General features: G+C 38.9%; 1 protein-coding gene across 2 annotated transcripts in view; it reads right to left on the reverse strand.

Annotated features, from left to right (window-relative positions):
• LOC131031597 (rhodanese-like domain-containing protein 11, chloroplastic) overlaps window positions 1–24,491 on the reverse strand; it is a 205,943-nt gene that overhangs the window by 131,774 nt on the left and 49,678 nt on the right. For both annotated transcript variants that reach the window (XM_057962750.2, XM_057962749.2), the window contains exon 4: window positions 7,993–8,089. In XM_057962750.2, coding sequence (XP_057818733.1) covers window positions 7,993–8,089 — 97 coding nt within the window. The remainder of the gene's footprint in view (window positions 1–7,992; window positions 8,090–24,491) is intronic.

The following is a 24,491-nucleotide window of genomic DNA, read 5'->3' on the forward strand; positions in this document are numbered from 1 at the left end:
AATGTTATGAAGGGACGCACTAGGTCCGAAAACCCGAAATCACTAAAGCGTCCGAATTTCGGACCCCTAGGGAAATAAAGTTTAAAACGCGAAGGCCGATTTTCGGACCTAGGTCCGAAAACGCAAAGTTTAAAACGCGAAGGCCGATTTTTGGACCCTACGTCCGAAAACGCAAAGTTTAAAAAGCGAAATGTTTTGAAGCGCTCCAAGCTCCGAAAGAGCTTAAGGCCGATTTTCGGACCCTAGCTCCGAAAGGCGAGATGCGAAAATCGCGATAGAGGCATTAGGTCCGAAAATCATCTGAAATCTTGAAGTCCTCCGAAGTTTTTTTGCGAAAAGAGCGTCGTGACTACAGAAGTCGCGAAAATCGCGAAGGATGGCATAGTTAGGAGTTTGGCGAAGCTTGCAGATTCATTCAAACACTCCGAGGTTTCGAAGGCATCCAACATAAGCGGCGAGTCCTCCGAAGTTTTTCCCAAATCGCCGAAGTTTGAGGGGGCGCCGTGACTCCAAGGTTTGCCGAAGTTTGCCGAATGCGCTCCAACTCCGAAGTTTGAAAGTTGCGAGAGCATGTGAATAAGAGCGCTCAGGTCCGAAGTTTTGAAGTGTCGCGAAAGTGCGTCAAGCTCCGAAAATCTCCAGCTCGCCTAAAACCCCAAGGACTTCCGAAATTCGCCAGCGGGTTGAGAATCTCCAGGTTTGCAAATAACGTTCAAGCTCCGAAGTTCATGTAGGCTGGATAGAACCAAGTTTAAATTTCGAAACCTCCAATTCGTCAAAAATCCAAAGTTGGAGAGAGAATGCAATTCAAAATTTGAAAAACTCTTTAAGGTCTGAAAATAAGAAGGTAAGACGCTGCATCAAACCCTCTCGATCATTTAAATTCAGATTGCCAAGGGTAAAACCATTTAAAATTGATAAATTCTCTTTCGTCCACCAAACCGCGAAAATTTAAATCAAAGGGATAACCGTTGGGATTCAAACTTTGCAGGATCATCCGTTCATTTCACGCGACGAGGTCGGGTAATCTCTCGCCATCCGCTCCCATCAGGTAAGTACGCTTTATCGCATATGATCATTTGAAAATGCTTAAATCAAGTAGGCAAATGCGTGAAATTTGATCACAATGCTTGAATTCTTGAAGTCTGCATCTCTTTTTCATAAAACGTTGTTCAAAGCATTCGAAATTTAGAATTCACTCACAAGGTTTAGCCAGAAATTGCATCTCTTTTCAAACTCAAGAAAGTTTCCATGCTTTGCCTCTGTTGAAAGTTAATCCAAAGTTCAAAGTGATAAGTATAAATGCGTAGTCACAAATCTCCAAGAATATGCTGCGGTTTAAGTTAATCAAGTTGTTAGCTAAAATGATATTGCTCCATGTCCGGACTAAACTCTAAATTAATCCCGGCCTGCTGGAGCACTTCTTTTGTTATCTAACCCGCATTACCGTTCTTGTATCACCTTGTAATCCGCGTCCGGCTGTGCAGGATAGATGCCTAAATCGGCGGTGGAATCATCAAAAACACCTGCTGCAGCCGAAACCTCACGAGCATCCAAATCAGACATCCCGCATAAGGTTGAAAGGATGAAGTACCAGTATCAAAGGGGAGGATTACGGGAGTCGAAGGTTCAGAGCGTCTAGGACAGCATTGGTGACACCGACCTTGGCCATATTGATATTCAGGACTTCAGGAATCGGGTCTTCTCACCCAACGCATATGGCAGGCCTAGGCAGATGGTGGAAAGTGGCATCGCCCAAGCGGCGGGTTTTCCTCCAGCAATCCAGAACTATGAATTAGTAGTAGAGGCTGCTCGGCATTACGAACCAAAGTCCAGATTAGTGCTTCTGGAAAATATGACTATCGCCGACTTCTCCCCTGAGGCTATCGGTGATGCATTTGATATCCCCTTTCCAAATAATCCCACAGCTACAACCATAGACAAAGCACAAGGGGCATATGATATGAATCCGGCCCGATGCAGGGCACTGATTAACGAAGAATGGTTCAAAGAGAAAAGGCCTTCGAACACCAGGATTGTGAAAAAGACCCCCAGAAGTGATTTTCATAATGAACATGGGGATATGGTCACCTTACTCAGCCGAGTCATGGGACTCCCTAAGTCCAGCTACTTTGAAGAGTGGATGTTCTATTTTACAGAGCAGGTCTTCGCCGGAAAGTCTAAGTTTGACTGGGCCCAGATCATAAGCGATAACATCCACACTCAGCTGATTGAGCTCGAAACAAAGAAGTACTTCACCATGACCTCCTATTTGATCTATATGTTCGCAAAGAACCAGCCACTGCCAGGATTGATAATGAAAGGTGAGATCGGGAATGGGCCCAGTCAGGTGAAAGTCTATGATTGCTACCCGCAGCTGCACTACCAGGATATAGCTCAAAGGGAAAAGAACAGCCCGGCTTACGCGGTTGGTCAGTATGAACGCGTCAATGATGCCTTCACAATGCGCTTGGTTAGGCTAATGCAGGGCGAGTTGCACATCAGGCTCTCGGAGCAAGCTACTACTTTAGTACAAAGGTACGGAGCCTGGTTCATCCAATTCCCAAGGTTTTCCTACATCCGAATAGCTGGCTTCGATGGTGCCCCCCTTCGACTTCCACGGTATCCAACCGATAAAGTAATCCTTATGGAGGTGGCAAGGCAATCACGCCCCGCCGGCATCTTACTTCGAGAGAGCAAGCAGGCTGGATTCACATTTCCTATGATCATAGGCAACCATGATGTCCAATTGAGAACCCCCACCCTAGCAGAGGAGTCCCTTGCAGAATTGGCCTCTTATGGCCTCCAAGACCATTTCCCAAGAAAATACTTCGATCATGATAATCTGGCAAAAAGGGCCTATGGTCGAAGATACAGAGCAAAGGAGTCAGTTGAAGACTATTGGAAAAATTGCTCCGATGACTACGAAGTCAGGCGACGGGAATATTCTAGGTTGAGTGTGCAGCAGATGCGACTCTTTGAATACCGTCAGGTCCCAGATCAACTCACGGACTCAGGAAATTGCCTCCAAGTCCGAGAATTCGAAGCAGTAAGACACCTCTTGCCAGGCGTTGATTGGTCTCAGGACCCAATCACAGATTTCGAAGCAGTTATGGTAGCCCCAGCAAGATACACAGATCAGTGGTTACATCATCAGATCGAGAGGCTAGTCCATGAAGGGGTCCAGTTCACTTACCATTTGATGGGCAGTCTTGACTCTCAGTCTTCCGAAGACGAAGGGACATCAACTGAGAAACCAGAGAAAAGAAAGAAAGCTAAGGCCTGCAGAGGAACTCGGACGTCCAAAAGAACAAGAAGGGAGAAGATTCCCATAAAGAGGCCAGAGGTCACTTCATCTTCAAAAGACCCCAGTTCGTCCGACGATGCCATAGAATTGGATTGCGTACCTGCTCCGCCTTCCCAGAGCGACATCGATGCATTCGAGGCCAATGATCCTCCTGCACCTGATGTACTAGACACCGAGCCAAAAGGCCTCGAGTTGACCAAACTGGGTAACCAAATAAAAGGAGGAGAAATCCCATCCACCCAGGGGGTCGAAGTGCATGAACCTACCCAGCAGAGCCGTCACGAGTTGCTACTCCTTAATACAGCCAAGGACGACTCCACCGTCGAAGGAGAACAAAGGATAGACAAAATTCATGAGCCCGAGAGAACTGAGGAGCAACCTTCACAAGAGGATGTTAGACAGTTGTTCAGCGAAATAGGGGAGAACTCAGCTGCAAGCAAGGAGCTTCCTCCCTCTTTCACTCCTCCGATGGCGGGGCAGCTGCGAATTTGTGGTCAGCCGGTTGAGAGCGTAGGGGAACAGGATGCTAACTTGACCAGTGCCTCAAGAGTGGCTGATCGCCAGAGCTCAGCGCAGGGCCGCCACCAAAGCACCCATCGATCTAGAGGATATCTTCTCACGAATGGATCAAGCAAAAACTAAAGGGAAGAAGAAACCAAGGGCATATTCTAAAGTAACCAGGGATGAGCAAAGGAACCGCACTCTTCATATTGCCACCCCGCCCGTAGACAAGCCAGCAGATCAAATAACACTGGCAGATTATAGCATCATGACTGTCCCCATCGGACGAGCTACAAAAGAGCAGGAAAAGGAAGAATTTAAGGATTCAGTGCAGAACATACTCAGACAGCTCGAGGAGATCACAGCGGATAAGGATATGTATCGGGCCCGTGCTGAACAAGCTGAGGGATACATCGATCAGCTCCTACGGCCACTGCACAACCCCTCCGAATCCCATATTCCCCCAACGGCATTGGCACAAAGGACCACGACTGAATTTGAAGGAATTCGGGATACCGCAAAGGCCGTCAGGGAATGGATGCAGGACATCAAGAAAAAGGGAGAACAGATCCTTAGGGAGGTGAAAGAAATGGCTCTCCATCGGGAGCTCACTCTAGTCAAGCTGTTGGAGGTAAAGAGGGAATCCCTTCACATGCACGAAGTGGCGGCCTCTACCCTTCCCCTCATGAGGGCTCTTTTCTGGACACATGCGCAAATTCCCACATTGTCTAACATCCTAGATCCCCATGGCATCAGTGTTCTCAAAGAATGGTACTGGACCATCACCATGAAGAACGATGCCCAGGAAATTATTGACAAAGAAAATGACGCATGTGAGGTAATTCTGGGGAACATGCAAGAACTAGGTAAGACCATCCTCCGATCAATGGTTTCAAGATGGATAAATGACCTATCCGACAGTGTAATCCGGCCAGACTGGGAAGAAAGGTTGGGAGCAGATAAGGTTTCTTATTCCGTTGGAGACTTGAGTTTTGCTGGTCAGTTCCATTCAGACATATTATGCTTCGAGCGTAATCGCTCCAGCTGGAAGGACGGTTTAAAGCACGTAGACCAGTATCTCGAGGGCATGCAGTACAAAATTCGCCACCCTCCCATGCCTCCTTTCAGTCTTCTCTTCCAGTTATGTATCAAATTCCAGGAATACGTTCGCAAGGAACGGGCAGCAGGTCGTGATTTATGGCGGGAATACCTGCATGGCGAGGACTAGTTTCTAAAGAAAGAATGTGAAACCGAAATAGAGAAAATAGTTTCCCAAAAGTGTTTTTTCTCTTCCAAATCTTAAAATGCACTTTTTGTCCCAAAAAGGTGACAGTTGACTTTTGGTCAACAAATTGTAAAATTTTTGTGTCCCCTTTTTAATTTGTTCCTAATTATTGTAATTATCCCTTTTTTGGGTAGTTATTGCCCATTTTGGGGTAGTTGTTGATATTTGCCTCCCATTTATGGGTATGGGCAGCACTACTTTATGGATGAATCTGGGCCACTTATTTAGATTTAATCTAGGCCATTCATCCTTTTTGAGGCCTATTTAAGGGACTGGTTTCCCCTCTTTTTGCAAGAAGTTCTTGGATTGTTGCGAAAGCTCTGAAGGAATTTGCAGGAATTAATACAATGGATTAAGACTATTTTCAAGTTTCCTTGTGAGTGCATGGTCTCCTTCTTCACTTAATTTTGAAAGCTTTTAGTTATGTCTATTCATTTTGCATAGCAGTTTTTTAATCAAGCATCTAATAGAGTCTTCATAGTCCATACCATTAGAGAATAGCTGATTGCTTTTCTTTCCGCATGGTTAATCTGGACCATTTCATGCTCAGTTCGATTATCAAATATATATACCATGAATGTAGAAATTCTAATATCGTATTTGGTAATATGAAAATTTGGTTCCTCCTTTGAAGATTGCACTAAGTTTATGCAAGCATTGTGTCTAAATGGCTGATGATGCCTAATCTAGTTTCCTGGAGGTGTCTGTCTACTTGACTGAATCTGCTGTCTTAGTTAGAATTTACAGTTCATGTCTCTCTCTCTCTCTCTCTCCCTATCCTTCCTTTCTTTTCCCCCTTTTTATCTATTCGGAAAATCTGCAGTCCTGCTAAAACAGCTTCAAATTAACCAATATCACCTGATGGAAAGATCGTAAAAGGTTCCGAGGAACTTATCCATAGAACTGCCGGTCAAACGTAAGCCCCCTTGTGTTTCCAGCATAAACACATCAAGCCACTGAGAGATCCCGCAGTCAAGACCTGACAAAAGAAACCTTGAGGTAGTCTCCTTTGATCAAACTTAGAAAACAGCATTAGAGACTTCCTTATCTCAAGAGAGAGTAGGATAATCAGTCGGCTATTCTATTCTGCGTTGGCCGTATGGAGTTTGCAGCAATGCGATTTCAGACACGTCAACAAGTTCTAAAGTTCCGTGGAACGGCGCAAAGGAACTTCGTAACCTCAGGGTTCTAGAGTTCCAGGAAAGGGAAGAAGAAAAGAAGGAACTTTGAAACCTCGGGGTTCCGAAGTTACAAAGGAGGGGCTAAGCTAGTGAAGGGAACTTCAGAACCGTGGGGTTCCGGAGTTCCGAAGAAGGGAAGGGGAAGGGAGAAGAACTTCAGAACCTTGAGGTTCCAAAGTTCCGAAGAAAATAGAGAAAAGCTAAGGGAAGGAAGGGAACTTCGGAACCTCGGGGTTTAGGAGTTCCGAAGCAGGAAAGAAAGCAGCTAAGGCAAAGAACTTCGGAACCTCGAGGTTCCGGAGTTTCGAGGGAAGAAAAAAAGAGGGCTTAGGAACTTCCGACAAGGCAACACTTCAAACCATGATTCCACTGCTTTTATCCTTGATCAACTGGGGCAGCGCTGTTCCATGGAACATATCTTTGATCGGTTCTTACAAATGGACCAAAGGTGTCATAAAATGACAACAATATCCTTAATGACGTTAAAGAGTCATAATCATTGACTCACTCATTAGCATCTTGGTCACTTTTAATTTTAAGCCACTGAGATAAAGGGATATCTAATGATGCTGAAAAGTCACAAAAATTGGCTCATTTGTTGGTATCTTGGTCACCTTTACATTATTGGCCATCAATTGCCATTGATTAAGTGCACATGATTATTTCCTACTTATCTTGAAATCAAATTGCAACGAACAACTAGCATATCCTTTTGAAGTAGTCCATTTTGAACAGAACTCTTCAGCGGTGATAAGAAACCAGAATTTAAATTTTAAAGAAAAATTTATCCTGGTGTAACCTGGTAGTTTTTAGTGATTTGCAGACTTGTCTTTTGTGAGTTAAAAAACAAATTATTCTGGTTCACAATTAGTTCAGTCAAATTCCAATTTCATTTCCTGTCTAGGAGAAATGTATGTTTGATAAGTAATTTGAGAGTTCCACAAATAAATATTTTTGAGAACATATCTGGAAACAACATATGTTCCAATTTTTTGATCTTAGAATTCATATCTCCTTCAAGACCCTCCTTCAGGGAATAAAGATACCTTTAGGACATAGTATATGTCATAGGGGTGCAAACTTCGTCAACAGAAAGATCACTGTCATGTCTATGGTCTTAGGTTTTCTTCCAAAAGTAATAGGTGTGGATATAATAGATATTAACAACCCCATATGTGTGGAGGGAGAGAGATTACTTATTGTAACATTGATAATCTTAAAATTAAAAATTTCGGAGGAATGCATTTAACAAAACTCTTCAAGGTAATCTGCATGGAAATCTTGTCCCAAAAAATGTTTGGCAAACATGGATGATTAAATTTTTTTCCTGTATTTTTGTTTACAACCAACTCAATTGCTTGGATCCAATGTTTGTAATGGTCTTCAATTGGACATATGACACAGGCCTTCTATTGTATTTTTTCTTCTATGGCAAAAAGAAGACAACATATATATATGCATGTGCACACGTGTACATATGTACATACACCTGTCTTTGGTGCAACTAAAATTGGAAAATTGTTAGAGACAATGTGCGTAGTTTGTGGTCACATATTAATTAGAGTAAAAATGCAGAGAAAACAGTTTACACATTATTGTATTAAATAAAATTTTAGTTGAAAATAAACTTAGTAGTGTTCAAAGAAAGGGAATAGTTCAACTTAAGATTATCAAAACAGTTCTTTTTTAGTGAATACTCAAAGATGAAAAAGACCTACCCATTGTGAAATTTGAAATCTTCTTGAGCAACGTTTCAAGATCTAGCTTTTTGTCAACATCAAAAATTGGGATCCAAATAGAATCTTTGACACAAGCCTGTCCTAGAACATTAGATACAATCACAATTTGAAAATAGGGAAACATAATAAAATATCCAGTAAAAAAATGAATGAAAAACCAGACTGTTCGTATGCAAGAGAAAAAGGTTCATTGTTATTATCTTTAGAAAACAATTAATCATAAACTAAAACAGTAATTATTTTATTACCTATAATTCTTTATAAAAACATAAATGCTGTACAACATATACCTAAAATTGAAAAAAAATGTTCAATCATAATGGCCAACTTGGTTAGGTCAAATGGGATGAGCTCAAGTTGTAAATCATCAAGGCCTTCATAGTGGAGACCAATGTTCAAATTTTCACGAGATATGTTAGATGCTTAAATGCACAAATTTCAAAATGAGTGTTGGTAATTGCTTAAATGTACAAAATGTTGAATGCTGAATGGGCTAATCTACCACATCCAATCCTAGGTGTGTCGTACCCCAACAAATGAGGCTAGGTGCAAGTCCTCAAGAAATTTGATAGAGTCATGTTACCATTTTAATTTGTCTATTGTCAAAACAACAGAAAGTGGAACAGCATGTACTATTGAACCATTCTTCAAATTGTATGGGGAAGCTCCCTAAGATCTAACTAAACCTAAAACTAACAAAATTTACAAGCATGCATACTATACAAAATTTTGAAGGGGGTAGGGGAGAGAGGTAGGGGCATTTATTAAATATATTTTATTAACTGACTACATTTTTGCTCTGGATGCAAGCACTATGACTAGACTATCAACAGCCAAGATCTACAGTGAGATTTTCAGATTTAAGGAGGGTAAACTATCAAGCATGAATGAAGACAACTTTATACTAGCTAAAGCAGAGACCAACATTCAGTTGTGATTTAAATTTTAGGGAATAACACAAACGGATGTTGACTGCTAGCTAAATCAGAGACTAGTTAATTGCCATAACAAAAATGGTTAAACAAATGAAAACCACACAATTTCATGAAGGAAATAATACATCCAAAGCTATAATTTAAACAATGTTGTCCTCAATTTTTGATTTCAAAAATTAGACTATCACATGGAAATTTTTGTTAAAAAATGAAAAAATTTACTCTATGGCACACTTCCCGAGGCATAAATTCGCCCCATCCTTGGACTGGATCGATCGTTGATCCATCCCCAAGCTACGTTTTGAATTTCGTCGCGTTTTGAGTCCGTTTGCTATGTTTTTGCTTCAATGTAGGGGAATTTTTCGATAATTACCAGTAACTGGTAATTTGTTTTTCAAAACCCCCTTGAAGCTTTTAGGATTGTAGGGGAATTTTTCTCCAACTACAAGTTTTTATAAGACTTGTAATGAGGGTTTTAAAACCCCCATTACAAGTAGTTTGACTTAAAGTTAAAATAAAACTTGTAAATGGGATTTTAAAACCCCTTTACATGTCTTTATAACTTAAAGTTATTTTTATAAAGTTAAAATAAAACTTGTAAATGGGATTTTAAAACCCCTTTACATGTTTTAAGTGAAATCACTTGTAAAGGGAATTCTATTTCCCTATTACAAGTAATTTTACTTGTAATTCCTTTTCTAAAACCCGAAATTTGCCTTAGAGGCAAAAATATGAACATTTTGAAAACTTGTTGTTTTGTTCCTAAAACCCGAAATTTCTTCCATGCCTTTGCAAGCTGATTTGGGTTCGAATTTTTTGGAGAAAATATAGGGATTCCTTCCAAGTGTAGATTTGCTGCAACTTTGAAGGATTCAAACCCTTTTTCTACGCATTTATCCAATTCGTTCTTCGCCATTTGTCCTCTTGAAGCGTTTTTGTTTGAATCACGCATTTATGCGTTTGGTTATGGTTTAAGGGTTGGAATCCACCTATTTCCAAGGCGTTTTTGGCTCTTCAATAGAAACGTTGGATTCTAAACTTCATTCAAGCTATTTTATGCGCATTTTTGGTAATCGATTTGCCAAAAGGGCCCTAAAAACCAGTCACGTTTTTTACAAGATTTCGCACCTTTCTCATTTAAGGTATGCTTTCAATCCTAAATCGTTTTTGCCTTCTCTTGTATTTAATGATGAATCAAATCAGTTTCGAACTACTTCCTTGGCATTTTTCATGGCATTTTTATAGCAAATCGGTTTTTCTTTGGTCACCATGCCTGGCTAAGTTTCTTCCTTTGTGTAAAATCTATTTAAAGGGCATCATCTTCCATGTTGGGTTGATTATCCAAGTTTGGATTTCTTCTCAACCTTGCAAGGTAATTTTTTTATTTTTTTTTTTTGTATTTCCTTTTTATTTCTTTCCTTGCATTTCCTTGTTTAGTTTTAGTTTTGTTCATGTTCATATTGGGTTTATGAGAGGAAATTCCCCATTTTACAAAGAAATTTGAAAAGTAAAGTTGTTCTTCCCCTTTGCAATTCTCCTCCTTTACTTGCATTCGGGTTTTAAAAACCCGATTGCAAGTAAGAGGAAAATTTGTGTTCTTCCCTTTTTGGACAAAGACTTAACCTTCTTTGATCCAAAAGATCAAGTTTCAAAACAAGAAAGATGTGTTTTTCCCAATGTGTTCTTCCCAATTTGCAATCTTCCTAATTTGCAAAGAAATCTGCAAGTGTGAAAAGTTCTACCTCAAAATGTGTTCTTCCCTTTTTGGACAAAGACTTAACCTTCTTTAGTCCAAAAATCAAGTTTCAATGATGAAAAAATCAAGTTCTTCCCAATTTCGGGTTTTGAAATCCAAATTGCAATTTGAAAGTTCTTCCCATTTTGGCATGACAAAGTTCCAAGTGACCTTCCTGAAATTCATTTTTACCTATCCGCTTCCAATTCCCTCATCCGTACTTATCATCTTCGTCATTTCCCGCATGCCTAAATACCTTTTTTTTGTCCATTCCTTTGATTTTCAGTTTGTAAATAAGTTTGCATTTGGATTTAGAAAACCAATTGCAAATGTGTTCTTCCCAACTTCCAAACTGAAAATTCATTCTCCTTCCATTTATTCATGCTTCCTGTTTTGCAAGTATAATTGCATTCGGAATTTAAAACTCGATTGCACGTTTATACTTCCCTCTTGTGTACTTGCAAAACATGTTTCAAAACCCGAAATCACAAAGCCAAAATACGAAAGTTGAACTTTCCCATTTGGAGGAGTGAAAATGTCTAAAGATACTGACTTTGATGTTGCCTTGATACTCTTGGATTTACATTGCAGCATTCCCAGTTGTTTCCAGATGACAGATGTATCATCATCTCTCACTCCAAAAAAGATGAAATACAGGTATGATAAATACCAAAATGAAGTTCCGCAGTCACAGATTTCCTCCTCCCTTGATCATATCAAGGATACTGAGATAGGGCATGTTGACATGTCCGAATTCATACAAAAGATTGAAGATCCGAAGGAGGGTGATATCCAACGGTTGCTGGACAGCCATATCCATCATGCCGCATCCTTTCCAGTTGCTGCCCTAGAACCGGAATTTATTCTAGCATGTGCTCATCATTTTGACAAAGAGACACGAGTTATTAAAAATGATGATGGAGAAGTGATCATTCGCCTGGATGCAGAAGCTATAGAGAGGGTTTTCAAAATACCTTCTGAAACCATTTATATAGAGATCTCCAAGCAAAGTGTAGCTGGATACTTTGCCAAAAGGGAGAAAGGCTGTAAGCGTCATATCAACAAATGGATTCATGAACCTCGCACTGCGCTTACCAGATGGGCAAAGTTATATCGATCTGATTTCAAGAATGAGATCGGTGATACTATTACTCTTCTTAGCCGTATGATGGGATTGGAGCATTCCAATGTTTTTGAACCTTGGATGTACCAATTTATTATGTTAATAAGGCAGTCTCAGCACATCTATTGGGGTGAGATCATCAGTGATGCTTTGTGTGAGCAACTTGCAGTCGTCTCTACTACCTTCACCTTCTACATGAATTCACATCTCGTGTATATTGCTGCGTCACTTAGACATTTCCCAGGTCTTTCCACCAAGGGTAACCGCATGCTTGTACCGGTTTGGGAATACTATGATCAGTTGCCTCTAAGATCAAGTAGGTCTCATTTCAGAAGGGTTCAGGATGCTTTCTTTGGTCATTATTTGTGTCAATTTGACAAGAACCTGAAGAACAAAAGAGTCTCAGATGAAGCATGGGAAAAGGTGAAAGAATATGGTTGTTTGTTTCTCCAATTTCCAACTTTTACCTACATGAGAGTTGGATGCTATGGCGGGCAGCCTTACATGCTCCCACGATACCCAACAGATAAGATTATTCTCATGGAATTGGGAAAGCAGATCATGGCTGTGCATACACATCAGTCAGTTAAGCACAAGGTTGGCATGGGTATTTCTTCCAACAACCCATTGAAGATTGGTCAATATTCTCTAATGACTTCAATCAAGGCCAGGGCTATGGAGACTGAGTTGCAGGAAATTAGACTCAAAAGATTCAAACCTAGAGCTGATTTTGATTACCGAGGCATGAAGGAGAAGATCAAGAAGACCTTCATCCATGTACATCGGATAGAAGATATTTGGGTTGATCTCCGTACTGAAAAGGAGATTTGCAAGATGGATTACTGCCAACTCACTGTAGAACAGATTGTGGATCTAAACCTCGTGAACGTGCCACAAGGTATGATTGATGATGGCAACGTTCTTGATCCTGAGTTTGTCAATCAGAATGTTGATGAGGCTCCACTTCCTTCTATCCACTGGTCCCATAAGGAAGGCACTTCTATCTTAGATAGATTTCAGTCAGTTCTTGCCAATACCAATATCTGGCTTAAGAATAATGGTGTCAAGCTCATTACGATTAAGGTTGGGAAAGAAGATGCTTCTACAGGTCCTCTTGGGCGGAAGTCTAAAATTCAACTAGACAACAAAGAAGGTGCATCCTCTTCTAGTACGAGGATTAAATTGCGAGTCAGCCGTGCAATGGTGCTTCCTCCTTAGGAAATAACAGTTCAAGGCAAGGAGAAGCCACAGTTGGAAATTCATGTGATTGATCCTGAAGCTTCAGAGGAAGAAACTCAATCTGATAATGCTCCTCAGTCGCTTTCTACAGAGTCCCCACATAATTCTCTTTCTTCACTTCCTATTGAGGTACCCATGTTCCCTCCTATGATAGATGTGAGCTCTCAATCTGCCCCTTCAGTTTTAGAATCTCCGCAGAACGTCCTTCCACTTTCAACAGCAGAACCATCTCAAGGCCATCCTCAGGAAAATTTGTTGAATATCTTTTCGGAAGATCCTTCATATGTACCTGTGTCTGATATTGATACTTCTATGACCTGTTTTGATGAGTTCATGACATCTTCATCACATCCTGTCGTCACTCAGCAGACTATGGTGGCTACCCAGATGGACACTTCTCCCAAGGTCACCACAGTTATTCAAACAGAAACTGCTTCTCCCTCTATCCCAGAATCAGAGTTAATGGCTATACCTCCATGGCTCAGTTCCTTCACTACAAAGAGGAAGAAGCAGGTGATCTCACCTGATCCCTTTGACTACCAATAGTTGAAACAATCAAAACCTAAAGCTGTTAAGAGGGCAAAGACAGTTTCAAGGGTGACCGTTGATGAAAATCGGATGAGAGTGGCAGAAATTGCTGAACCAATATCAAATAAACCAGTTGAAGAAATGCAAGCAGCTGATTATCGGATCACCAAAGTTCAACTGGGTAAGTAGACTCATGAGGTTGTCAAGCATGATGCTCAACAAACAGTGGCTACATTGGTACAACGGTATGATGAGGTGTTGACCAAGAAAGATCAATTGGAAGTAGAGAATCAAAGACTCATGGCAGCCATCCAAAGTATTACTCAACCTTCAAGTGGAGAAGGCCAAGTACCTATTTCTTCCAGGGTCAGCGAACCAATCCAAGGTATCGAGAGAGCTGCCCAAAAGGTTCAAGCCTTAGACACCTGGGTTGATCAACTGCATGACTTATGTTCACAAGTCATAAGACAGGTATTTGAAACAATGGTTAAATTGGAGATCATTGAAGATAAGTTGAATCAAATCTTGGGTGCTTTCAAACTAAATTTGGAGAAGGTTGAGGGAAATTTAGTTTCTTGGCGAAAGATGCCTCAACATCAGTTGGGCGTTCTTCAGGTGCATGACGTAATTCCTTCCAGAGTCACGTACATTGAATATGAGGAACTTCTGGAGAAAAATCTCTTGTTCTCAAATCACTCATTGAAAAAATTGATGAAACCTTAAAGTTGCGTGAAGCAGTCTTTCAAGATGTTACGTCCCATTGTAAGAAGGCATCCTGCGACATTTTAAATCAGAATGATGAGCTGCTGCCCGAGAAAGAAGTTCTTGCAGAACTGCAACTCAAGATTCATGATGAATGGAGAAGTGAGCAATTCTCAGTCGCTTCCATTCAAATATTAATTAAGTATCAAACTGAGTTGCAGGAAATCCGGTCAGCATTGGAAAAGGGCAATTCCACGCTATGCCAATGCCATGATGTCATCGTAAAGACTAGGGTGGTGGCTATGAACACTCATGAACCAGATCCTGATGAATTGCAGAAAGTTATTCAGAAGTTCGAATTGTTCATATCTTCAAGAGTTGCAACTTAAGTGTTTTTAACACTTGTTGTAAAATTTTAAAATTGTAATTTCAAAATTGTAGTTTCCCTTTCGACAAGTTTACTAGTAAAAGCATTTTTGTATTTGCAAGTTGTCATCACTTGCATTTTTGTAATTACTTGTAAGGCAACTACAAGTTGTGTCCGATTAGGACTGTAGTTGGAATAAGTCTTAGTTAGTTAATGAAGTCATAATTAGTTGTTGAATAGGTCTTGGTGGTTGAGGGAATTTCTCAAGTTAGTTAGGATCCTCCCACCTTTTTCTCAAGGCTCCTCTCCTATAAATAGAAGAAAGGGTCCTTTGTAATCTTTATCTTTTGGGAAAGCAAGCAAAAACTCTGCCAAATTCACAGCAAGAAGTCTTTGAGCTTATGTATGTGAATTGAAAGTTTTGAAGAATAATAAAGAAGGATTACTCAAGTTTTGAGTCTTTGAGCTACATGTTTGAGTTTGAATCTTTTTATTTCTTCCATGCAAAGTGTTTCTAAAGGAGCTTAGTCCAATCTGATTTGAAGTCTTTGAGCTGCAAGTAGAGAAGATTAATTAAAATAAGAAATCTCTAGAAGAAGAAGCAAGTCTTTGAGCTTGCGTCTATTCTTGAGGAAAAATTATTGTTTGATAAGAAATAGCAGCAAGTCTTTGAGCTTGCATTAGTTCTTGTCTTTGTGTTACAAGAATAAATTATTCCAGTCTTTGAGCTGTTGTGTTTTATTCATTGTAAAATTTAGTATAGCAAAGGGTAGATAGGACTTCCAATAGTCAAGTATTTGAGCTTAATATTGTTGTCCCGTCCCGAAGGAAGTGACGGAAGTCTTTGCGCTTTCAGGAAACTTCATTTCCTTTCTCTCATTTTACTTAAAAGTGGTTACTACTGTTCGTATTCAATCGCTATCCTTTTCTATAAAGAGAAAAGGATATTGTCTTTCTTGAAGAAAGAAGGAAGACTGCTGTCCCATCCTGTTTTTATTTCAGTTTTAGTTAGATAGGGGGAGCCTTCCCTTAATTAGGAAAGTTTTTTACTCGTGTGATGTGGTTGAAACCACAATTTTGTATATTTCCCCAAGTGTACAAAATTTTCAACCAACAAACAAATATACTTTGCCAGTACAAAGATTTATCTAAAACAATCTACCTTTGATTTACTTTAGGAAATTGCAAACATTGATTGAGCAATTATGGAATGACAACTAACAATAGTTTCTGCAGCACCGACTTAACATCCACTATATTTGCAATCTATGTGCTCAAGGCACTTATTTATAAGCTAAGCAAAGGTAGCTTTAATGGATAAAATGATAATATAACATCCCCGTAAAAGCATCACCTTAAAGCTATCCCTATCTATTGAAAAGATTAAATAAAAATACTTTTTAAAACAATCTAATCCTAAAACAAATAATTAAATAAAGGTATAGAAAAGGCTCATCTCTATCCCCTCTCTAAAAAAAGCAAGTTTTGCAACTTAAGTTATTTTCAAGAATCTAAAATGACTTATCCTTACACCTTTGTCAAATCTTTTGAAGTCTCTAAGATATGTGTGATGTCCCCTTCCTAAATTAATCCTAAAAATATAAATTAACAATAATTTTAGGATTAAGGAATAGGGGCTCATCCTTTATACAAATTGACTTTTTCCATATTACCCAACCATGGCTAATATTACGCATACCTATCAATCATTTACTTATGCCAATAATGAAAAGTTAAAATATTTTTAATTAAGATGAATAGATTATTAATTTGTTGTACAATTTACTCCCCATAGATTGCATTAGACTCCTCTTCCGTACTCTGCTAAACCTTACAAGATGGAAGATTTACTGTGCCAATGGTGCATGACACAGTCTACATGCATCTCCATCAAGGTTTTCTACCTGTCTTGGGACATTTTTGCCATGTGACCAATTTACTTTGCCTTACTTTCACACACTCCCTATCTTTGCAAGTGTTGGTTGAAAATTTTGTACACTTGGGGAAATATACAAAATTGTGGTTTCAACCACAGCACATGAGTAAAAACTCTCCTAATTAAGGGAAGGCTCCCCCTATCTAACTACAACTTGGAAAATAAAATGGGATGGGACAGCAATCTTTCTTCTTTTTTCAAGAAAGACAATATACTTTTCTCTTCACAGAAAAGGATAGCGATTGAATAACAACAGTAACCACTTTTAAGTGAAATAAGAGAAAAGAAATGAAGTTTCCTGAAAGCACAAAGACTTCCGTCACTTCCTTCGGGACGGGACAGCAATACCAAGCTCAAAGACTTGACTATTGGAAGTCCTATCTACCCTTTGATATACTAAATTTTACAATGAATAAAAGATAACAACTCAAAGACTGGAATAATCTATTTTTTCAACACAAAGACAAGAACTAATGCAAGCTCAAAGACTTGCTGCTATTTCTTATCAAACAGTAATTTTTCCTCAAGAATAGACGCAAGCTCAAAGACTTGCTGCTCCTTCAAGAGAGTTTCCTATTTTAATTAATCTTCTCTACTTGCAGCTCAAAGACTTCAAATCAGATTGGACTAAGCTCCTTTAGAAACACTTTGCATAGAAGAAATAAAAAGATTCAAACTCAAACATGTAGCTCAAAGACTCAAAACTTGAGTAATCCTTCTTTATTATTCTTCAAAAAATTTCAATCCACATACATAAGCTCAAAGACTTCTTGGTGTAAATTTGGCAGAGTTTTTGCTTGCTTTACAAAAGATATCAATTACAATGAACTCCTCAAGTATTTATAGAAGAGGAGCCTTGAGAAAAAGGTGGGAGGATCCTAACTAACTTGAGAGATTCTCTCAACCACCAAGACTCATTCAATAACTAACTGAGACTTCATTAACTAACTAAGAGTTACTCCAACTAACTAAGACTTATTCCAACTATAGTCCTCATCAGACACAACTTGCAGTTGCCTTACATGTAATTACAAAAGTGCAAGTAATGTGTAACTTGCTTTTTACAAAAAATACTTTTACATGTAACTTGTCAAAAAAAAATTACAACTAAAAATTACAAAAAAGGGAAAATTCAACAAAGTGTTGAAAAACACTTAAGTTGCATTTTGTGAAGACACAAATCCTTGAAATTTCCGGATGCTCGCTTGTAGTTCCTCGGGATTCGGTTCATGGGTGTTCTTGGCAACAACCATAGTCTTCACAATAATGTCGTGACAGCGGAGGAGCGTGGAATTGTTTTTATCCAGGGTAGACTGGATTTCATGCAGAAAGGCTTGGTGTTTCATCAATGCTTGAATCGAAGCTGCCGAGAATTGTTCACTCCTCCATTCATTATGAATCCTCATCTGTAAATCAGTAAGAACTTCTTCTGGAATCAGCGCTCCATCCTGACTTACTATGTTGCAAGAGGCCCTTTCACAATGTGAGACAATATCTCGGTAAACTTCGCCCCGAAATCTCTTTGCATCACAGATCTCCTCAATGAGGGATTTAAGAACAAGGGTCTTGTTTTCCAGGAGTTCTTCAAATTCCAAGTACATGACCCTAGAAAAGATGATGGCGTGCTCCTGTAGAACACTCAGTTGTTGTTGGGGCATGGTATGCCAGATTGTCAAACTTTTCTCAACACTTTCCAAATTCTTTTTGAAAGTGTTAGAAGTCTGATCCAATTTCTCCTCAATGGTTTCCAACTTAGACATTATTTGAAAAATGTCTTTCATTACTTGTACACATTGATCATGAAGCTGATCAACCCAGGAATCCAGTGCTTGTACTTTCTGAGCAGCCCTTTCCACTCCACGAATTGATTCTTGGGAACCAGAAGAGCATATGGAGTTACTCCCTTCAGCAGCAGGTTTTGTGATTTTATGAATTGCTGCCATAAGCTGTCCGTTTTCCTCTTCTAGCTTGTCTTTCTTCGCTAGAAGATCATCACACCTTTGCACCAATGAAGCAATAGAAAACTGAGCACCATGTTTAATGACCTCATGCGTTTGCTTGCCCAACTCTATCCTTGTAACCTTATAATCAGCATATGACATTTCATCAACTGGCTTATCTACAATAGGTTCCACAATTTCAGCTACTTTCATCTTGTTGCTATCAACAGTTACCCTAGAGATAGTCTTGGCCTTCTTAGCAACTTTGGATCTGGACTGTTTGAGTTGCTCGTAGTCAAAGGCATCAGGTGAGATCTCTTGCTTCTTCCTTTTCGGGGTGAAAGAACTAAGCCATGGAGGCAAATTCATCAACTCACTTCCAATAGCAGCCGTAGGCAAAGAAGAAGCAGTTTTTGTTTGAATTACCATGGTCACCCTGGGAGAAATATCAGTTGGGACAATGACCACGGTTTGCTCAGTTACCAATGGGCATGAAGATTGCCTCATGAATTCTTCAAAATCAGAAGTGGAAGTATCAATTTCTGATAACTGAATGCAAGTAGGAATATCTTCAGGAACTTTCAACACACTTTCTTGTTGATGATCAGGAGATGGCTCGTATGCTGAAATGGGAATTGCATTCTGAGGAGACTCATCCACAAGCAAATCAGGAGGAGAAAGAGGCATCTCAATGGAAACTGGAGGAATGACCTCATGAGGCGAGTCTGAAACTGGAGACTTAGGAGCATCGTCAAATTGCTACCCCTCTTCTGGATTATCCAGATCGATCACCTGAACATGGAATCGTGATTTTTCCTTCCCACGAATAGTCGTCTCCTCAGGGGGAAGCACTATTGCGCGACTGACTCGTAACTTGATCCTTGTACTCGAAGATGAAGCACCCTCCTTGTTGTCGATCTGAATCTCAGATTTATGTCCAAGAGGCCCCGTAGAATCATCTTCTTTACCAACCTTGATTTTGATGAGTCTAACAGCATTACTTTTCAGCCATGCGTTAGTGTTGGCAAAGATAGGCTAAAATCTGTCAAGGATGGAGATGCACTCTTTGTGCGACCATTGGATCAAAGGAAGTGGAGCTTCTTCAACCCTCCATGAAGTGTATTCAGGATCAAGTATATGCCCGTCATCAATCATCCCTTGTGGGATATCCACCAAGTTCAAATCAACAATTTGCTCAACAGTGAGCCTGCAGTAATCCATCTTCAGAACGTCGGCTTCGGTGCGGAGATCTACCCAAATGTCTTCAATGCGATGAACATGCACAAAGGATTTCTTGATCTTCTCCTTCATACCTCTATAATCAAAATCAGCTCTAGGTTTGAACCTTTTAAGCTTGATTTCCTGCAATTCAGCCTCCATGGCCTTAGCCTTCACAGATGTGACAAGGGAGTATCGACCAATTTTCAATGGATTTGTGGTAGAGATCCCCATTCCAACCTTGTGTCTAGCAGACTCAAAAGTGTGAACAGCCATGATCTGTCTTCCCAACTCCATAAGAATTATCTTATCGGTTGGGTATCTTGGAAGCATGTATGGCTGACCATCATAGCATCCAATCCTCATATAGGTGAAGGTGGGAAATTGCAGGAACAAACACCCATACTCAAACACCTTAACCCATGCCTCATCTGATACTCTTTTGTTCCTGAGATCCATGTCAAATTGACACATGAAATATCCGAAGAATGCATTTTGGACCCTTCTAAAATGCAGTCTGCTAGGTTTCAATGGCAACTGGTCATAATATTCCCAAACTGGTATAAGCGAGCGATCACCCTTGGTAGAAAGACCTGGAAAGTGTCTAAGTGATGCTGCTAAATATACCAAATAAGAATTCATGAAGAAGGTCATGGTGGTAGGAACTGCTACAAGTTGTTCGCACAAGGCATCGCTGATGACTTCCCCCCATGAAATGTGATGTGACTGTCGTATGAACATAATGAACTGATATATCCATGGCTCAAAGACATTGGAATGCTCAAGGCCCATCATCATGTTGAGAAGGGTGATGGTGTCTCCTATCTCCCATTTGAAATCACAACGGTACAACTTTGCCCACCTTGAGAAGGAAAGATGTGGCTCTTGGATCCACCTATTGATGTGTCGCTTGCAATCTTTTTTCCTTTTCACATAATACTCTGCTGCACTTTCTTTGGTGATTTCCATATAAACAGGTGCAGGAGGTATTTTGAAGACCTTCTCGATTGTATCCGCATCAAGACGAATTATAGCTTCACCATCATCATTTTTGATGACTCTTGATTCCTTGTCAAAATGATGGGCGCATGCAAGAACAAACTCGGGTTCTAGGGCAGCCACTAGGAAGGAAGATGCATGATGGATATGGTTGTCCAACAGCCGCTGCAAGTTATTATCCTGTGGATCTTCTACCCTGTTGATGAATTCTGCCATATCAACGTGCCCTATCTCCGTGTCTCTGATGCAATCCAAAGGAGAAGAAACCTGGGAAGGTGCAACCTCATTCTGATATTTGTCATATTTGTATTTCATTTTCTTTGGAGTTGGAGATGCCGGCAAATCTGACATTGATTGTGAACCTGGAATGCTGTGATGAAGACTTAAAAGAGTTAAGGCAACATCATAGTCAACTACAAATATCATTCTTCCTTCTTCAAATGGGTAAAACTTTGATTCTTGAATTTCACGATTTTGTGAGAGGAAGAGGGGAAATATGTAGAAATGGGAAAATCTTGACTTTGACCAATTTCGGATCTTGGGAGAATTTTCGCAAGTATACAAGTTGGAAAGGACATACATGCAATCGGAGTTTTAAAACCCGAATACAAGTACACTTGTAAATTCGAAAATGTAGAAATGGACAAAAAATGAGATTTTGACTTGCGGGAAATGATGGAAATGGAAAGTACAGATATGGGGAACATGAATAAAAAGAAATGGGAAAATCCGGGAAAGTCATTTTCATGAAAATGGGAAGAACTCTTCGACATATTATCCGGTTTTCAAAACCCGAATTTGCAAGGGAGGGGTATTTCACACTTTTTAACTTGGAATTTTAACCAAAAAAAAAATGGTTAAATTCCTTAACCATAGGGGAAGAACAAGAATTTCCAGCGAACTTGTAATCGAGATTAAAAATCCCGAATACAAGTAAAGAGGGAATTTTGGGAAGAACAATGCAATTCAAAAATTGCATACCAAGGGGAAAATTTCTCTCACAAAAACCGATTTTTTTTTGGGGGGGGGGAAGAACAACACATGCCAAAAATGCAACTAAGAACGAAAATAAAGAAAACAAGAAAATAATAAAATGAAGGAAAGAAAGGAAAGAGAACATACCTTTTTTGAAAATGCAAATGCTTCTCCAATAATGCAACAATCCTTGGAATGAAGAAGCAAAATCAATCAATAAACCCAAACCGTAATGCCAAAACCCTTTACACATTTTTGCAAGAATGTCTTATATGAAAAACGTGGCAGCAAAATGCAAACTTGGAGGCACAAGAAGAGGTCAAATCTTCCTCAAATCCCGACGCCTTAGAATGGAAAGCAAAAATGATTCATCTTGTCAAAGATTCGTGGCATTAATCCCTTCCAATTTGCAGCCAAAGGAATCACGTTTTTGCAAAAATGTGGTATTCATTGCATCATTGATGGATCATTAAATAGCTTAAATCTTATCCCAAACTCCACGCCTAGGTGAGAGAAGGGAAAACGATTTAGGAGAATGCAGATTTGTGGAGTAAAAACGCCCAAAATGTGGATTGAAGGAACCACGTGTTAGCTGATTTAGCTCAAAAAACCAGTAACAATAAACCCTAAATGGCGAAAAATGTGTTTGTAAATGCATGAGAATAGGATAGAATCCTAAACGCCTTGCATCTCCAACAAATCTCCCAAAAAAAATCGCTTTGACATCTTCAACAAATCCGTTTTTCTTGCAAATCGGGTTTTGGGAGACAAACAACAAGTTCGAATTGCCATGAAACAATGAAAATCGGGTTTTGGGGAGGAAATAACAAGTTCAAAATTCACTTTTTCCACTTACAAGACAAAATCGGGGTTTTTTAGACAAATGACAAGTTTTATTTTTTACTTTTTCACTTGCCAAGCCAAAATCGGGTTTTTTTGGACAAATGACAAGTTTAAAATTGTCAAAAATGCACTTGCAAAGCAAAATCGGGTTTTTTGGAGCAAACTATAAGTTCTAATTACTTGTAAAAGGGAAATAAAATCCCTACAACAAGTTAGAAATACTTGCACATATGTAATGGGGATTTAAAATCCCTATTACATGCAAAAACCATTAAAGTAGGGGTTTTTTGGCCAAACTGCAAGTTTACTTGTAATTGAGTCAAAAAATCCCTATTTTAACTAAAAAAGACCAAAAAATAATAAAAAAGACAAAAACAAGAAAGGGAAATTTAAAACAAATTGCAAGTAACATCTTTTAATAAAGATGCACATGTAATAAGCTAAAAATTCCCCTACAATAACCAAAACAATGAATATCATTAAAACTTGCAGTTTGAAGAAAATTCTCCACCTACAGTCGGGGTTTTAAAACCCAATTTTGAAGGAAAGGCATAGCAAACGAACCCAGAATTTGACGAAATTCGAAACGTAGTTCGAGGAAAGACTGATGATTAAGCCAGTCCAAGGATTCGTCAAAATTCTGCCTCGGGAAGCATGCCATAGAGTAAAAAATTTCATTTTTTCACAAAAATTTTATTATAGTGGTCCTTCATTTTTGGAAACAAAAATGAGGACAACAGCAAGCATTAGAGAAAGACGAAGAATCAGATCCTGCAATCTATGGGTTTAGAATCAAATTCAATATGACATAATTCCAATTACATTGTCAATTATTTACTTAAGCCCTTAATTATTTGTTATGTGAATTGTCAAAATTTTATTACAATAGTTGGTTATTTCCGAACCCATTTATTAGATTGATATTAACAGCATTACTAATATCATTATATTGTGTTATATTATCAGCATTATTTTATTTTACCTACATTTTATTATATTGCATTTCAATATTGTATTAGATTGATAATATCATACTATATTAGTAATATCATATCAGATTTTATTATCCATATTAGTTTCAGATTTTATTAGATTATATTTACAGATTATATCAGATTATATTAACATTATGTTATATCATTACCCCATGTTAACAATATTATTATGTTAATGTTTTTCCTCATATATCATATTAACAGTGTTCATTGTGATAGCAGTATTATATTATATTAACAGTGTTCATACCGTACATATTTCTCAAGAGGTGACTGCTGATGTCTTGTGTTTTCCCTTATTTCTTTCCTTTCTCCCCTCCTTATTACTCGCTCTCTCGTCCCCATTTCCAAACAAAAGTATTATATATATATATATATATATATATATACCTTCACACTTTCTTGTAGAGAGACATCACTCTTCGCGAAGGACACTCCTCCATAAGAGGCGTCCGTTACAAACTAAAATTCTTGAACAGAAGCACTGCTTTTGTGAGATTCAATTGGTTAAGTCGGATCTTATTGGACGTGACCTTTCAGCATAATCATTTTAATTAATGGCAATGTACTTTCTTAAGAGCTTTTCTTTAAACATAAGTGCACCCCTTTCACTTATGATAAAATCACAATATTAACATTCCATTTCAAGTCTCATCATATAATAGTTAAGTTGTTTCTCAAGTAAATTGACTTGTACTAATTAATCTCCACTGTATCATTTCATTTGTTTTATTTATTAACTTCAGCTCTTAATAAACATTTGTATGGAATGCTTTACTTTGAGCGATTCCATATTTTCTCTATTCTTGGTCGCTTGATGTCTGATTATTGTTGATTACTGCTACTTCTTTAATAATCGTTGTCTATGAAGGTTTCTGTGTATTTCAAGATCGCTGCCCATATGTAGATTGTTATAGATAAATGTCGGACCTTGTGGTAAGTC

The sequence above is a fragment of the Cryptomeria japonica genome, chromosome 2, assembly GCF_030272615.1.
Source record: "Cryptomeria japonica chromosome 2, Sugi_1.0, whole genome shotgun sequence".
NCBI lineage: Eukaryota > Viridiplantae > Streptophyta > Pinopsida > Cupressales > Cupressaceae > Cryptomeria > Cryptomeria japonica.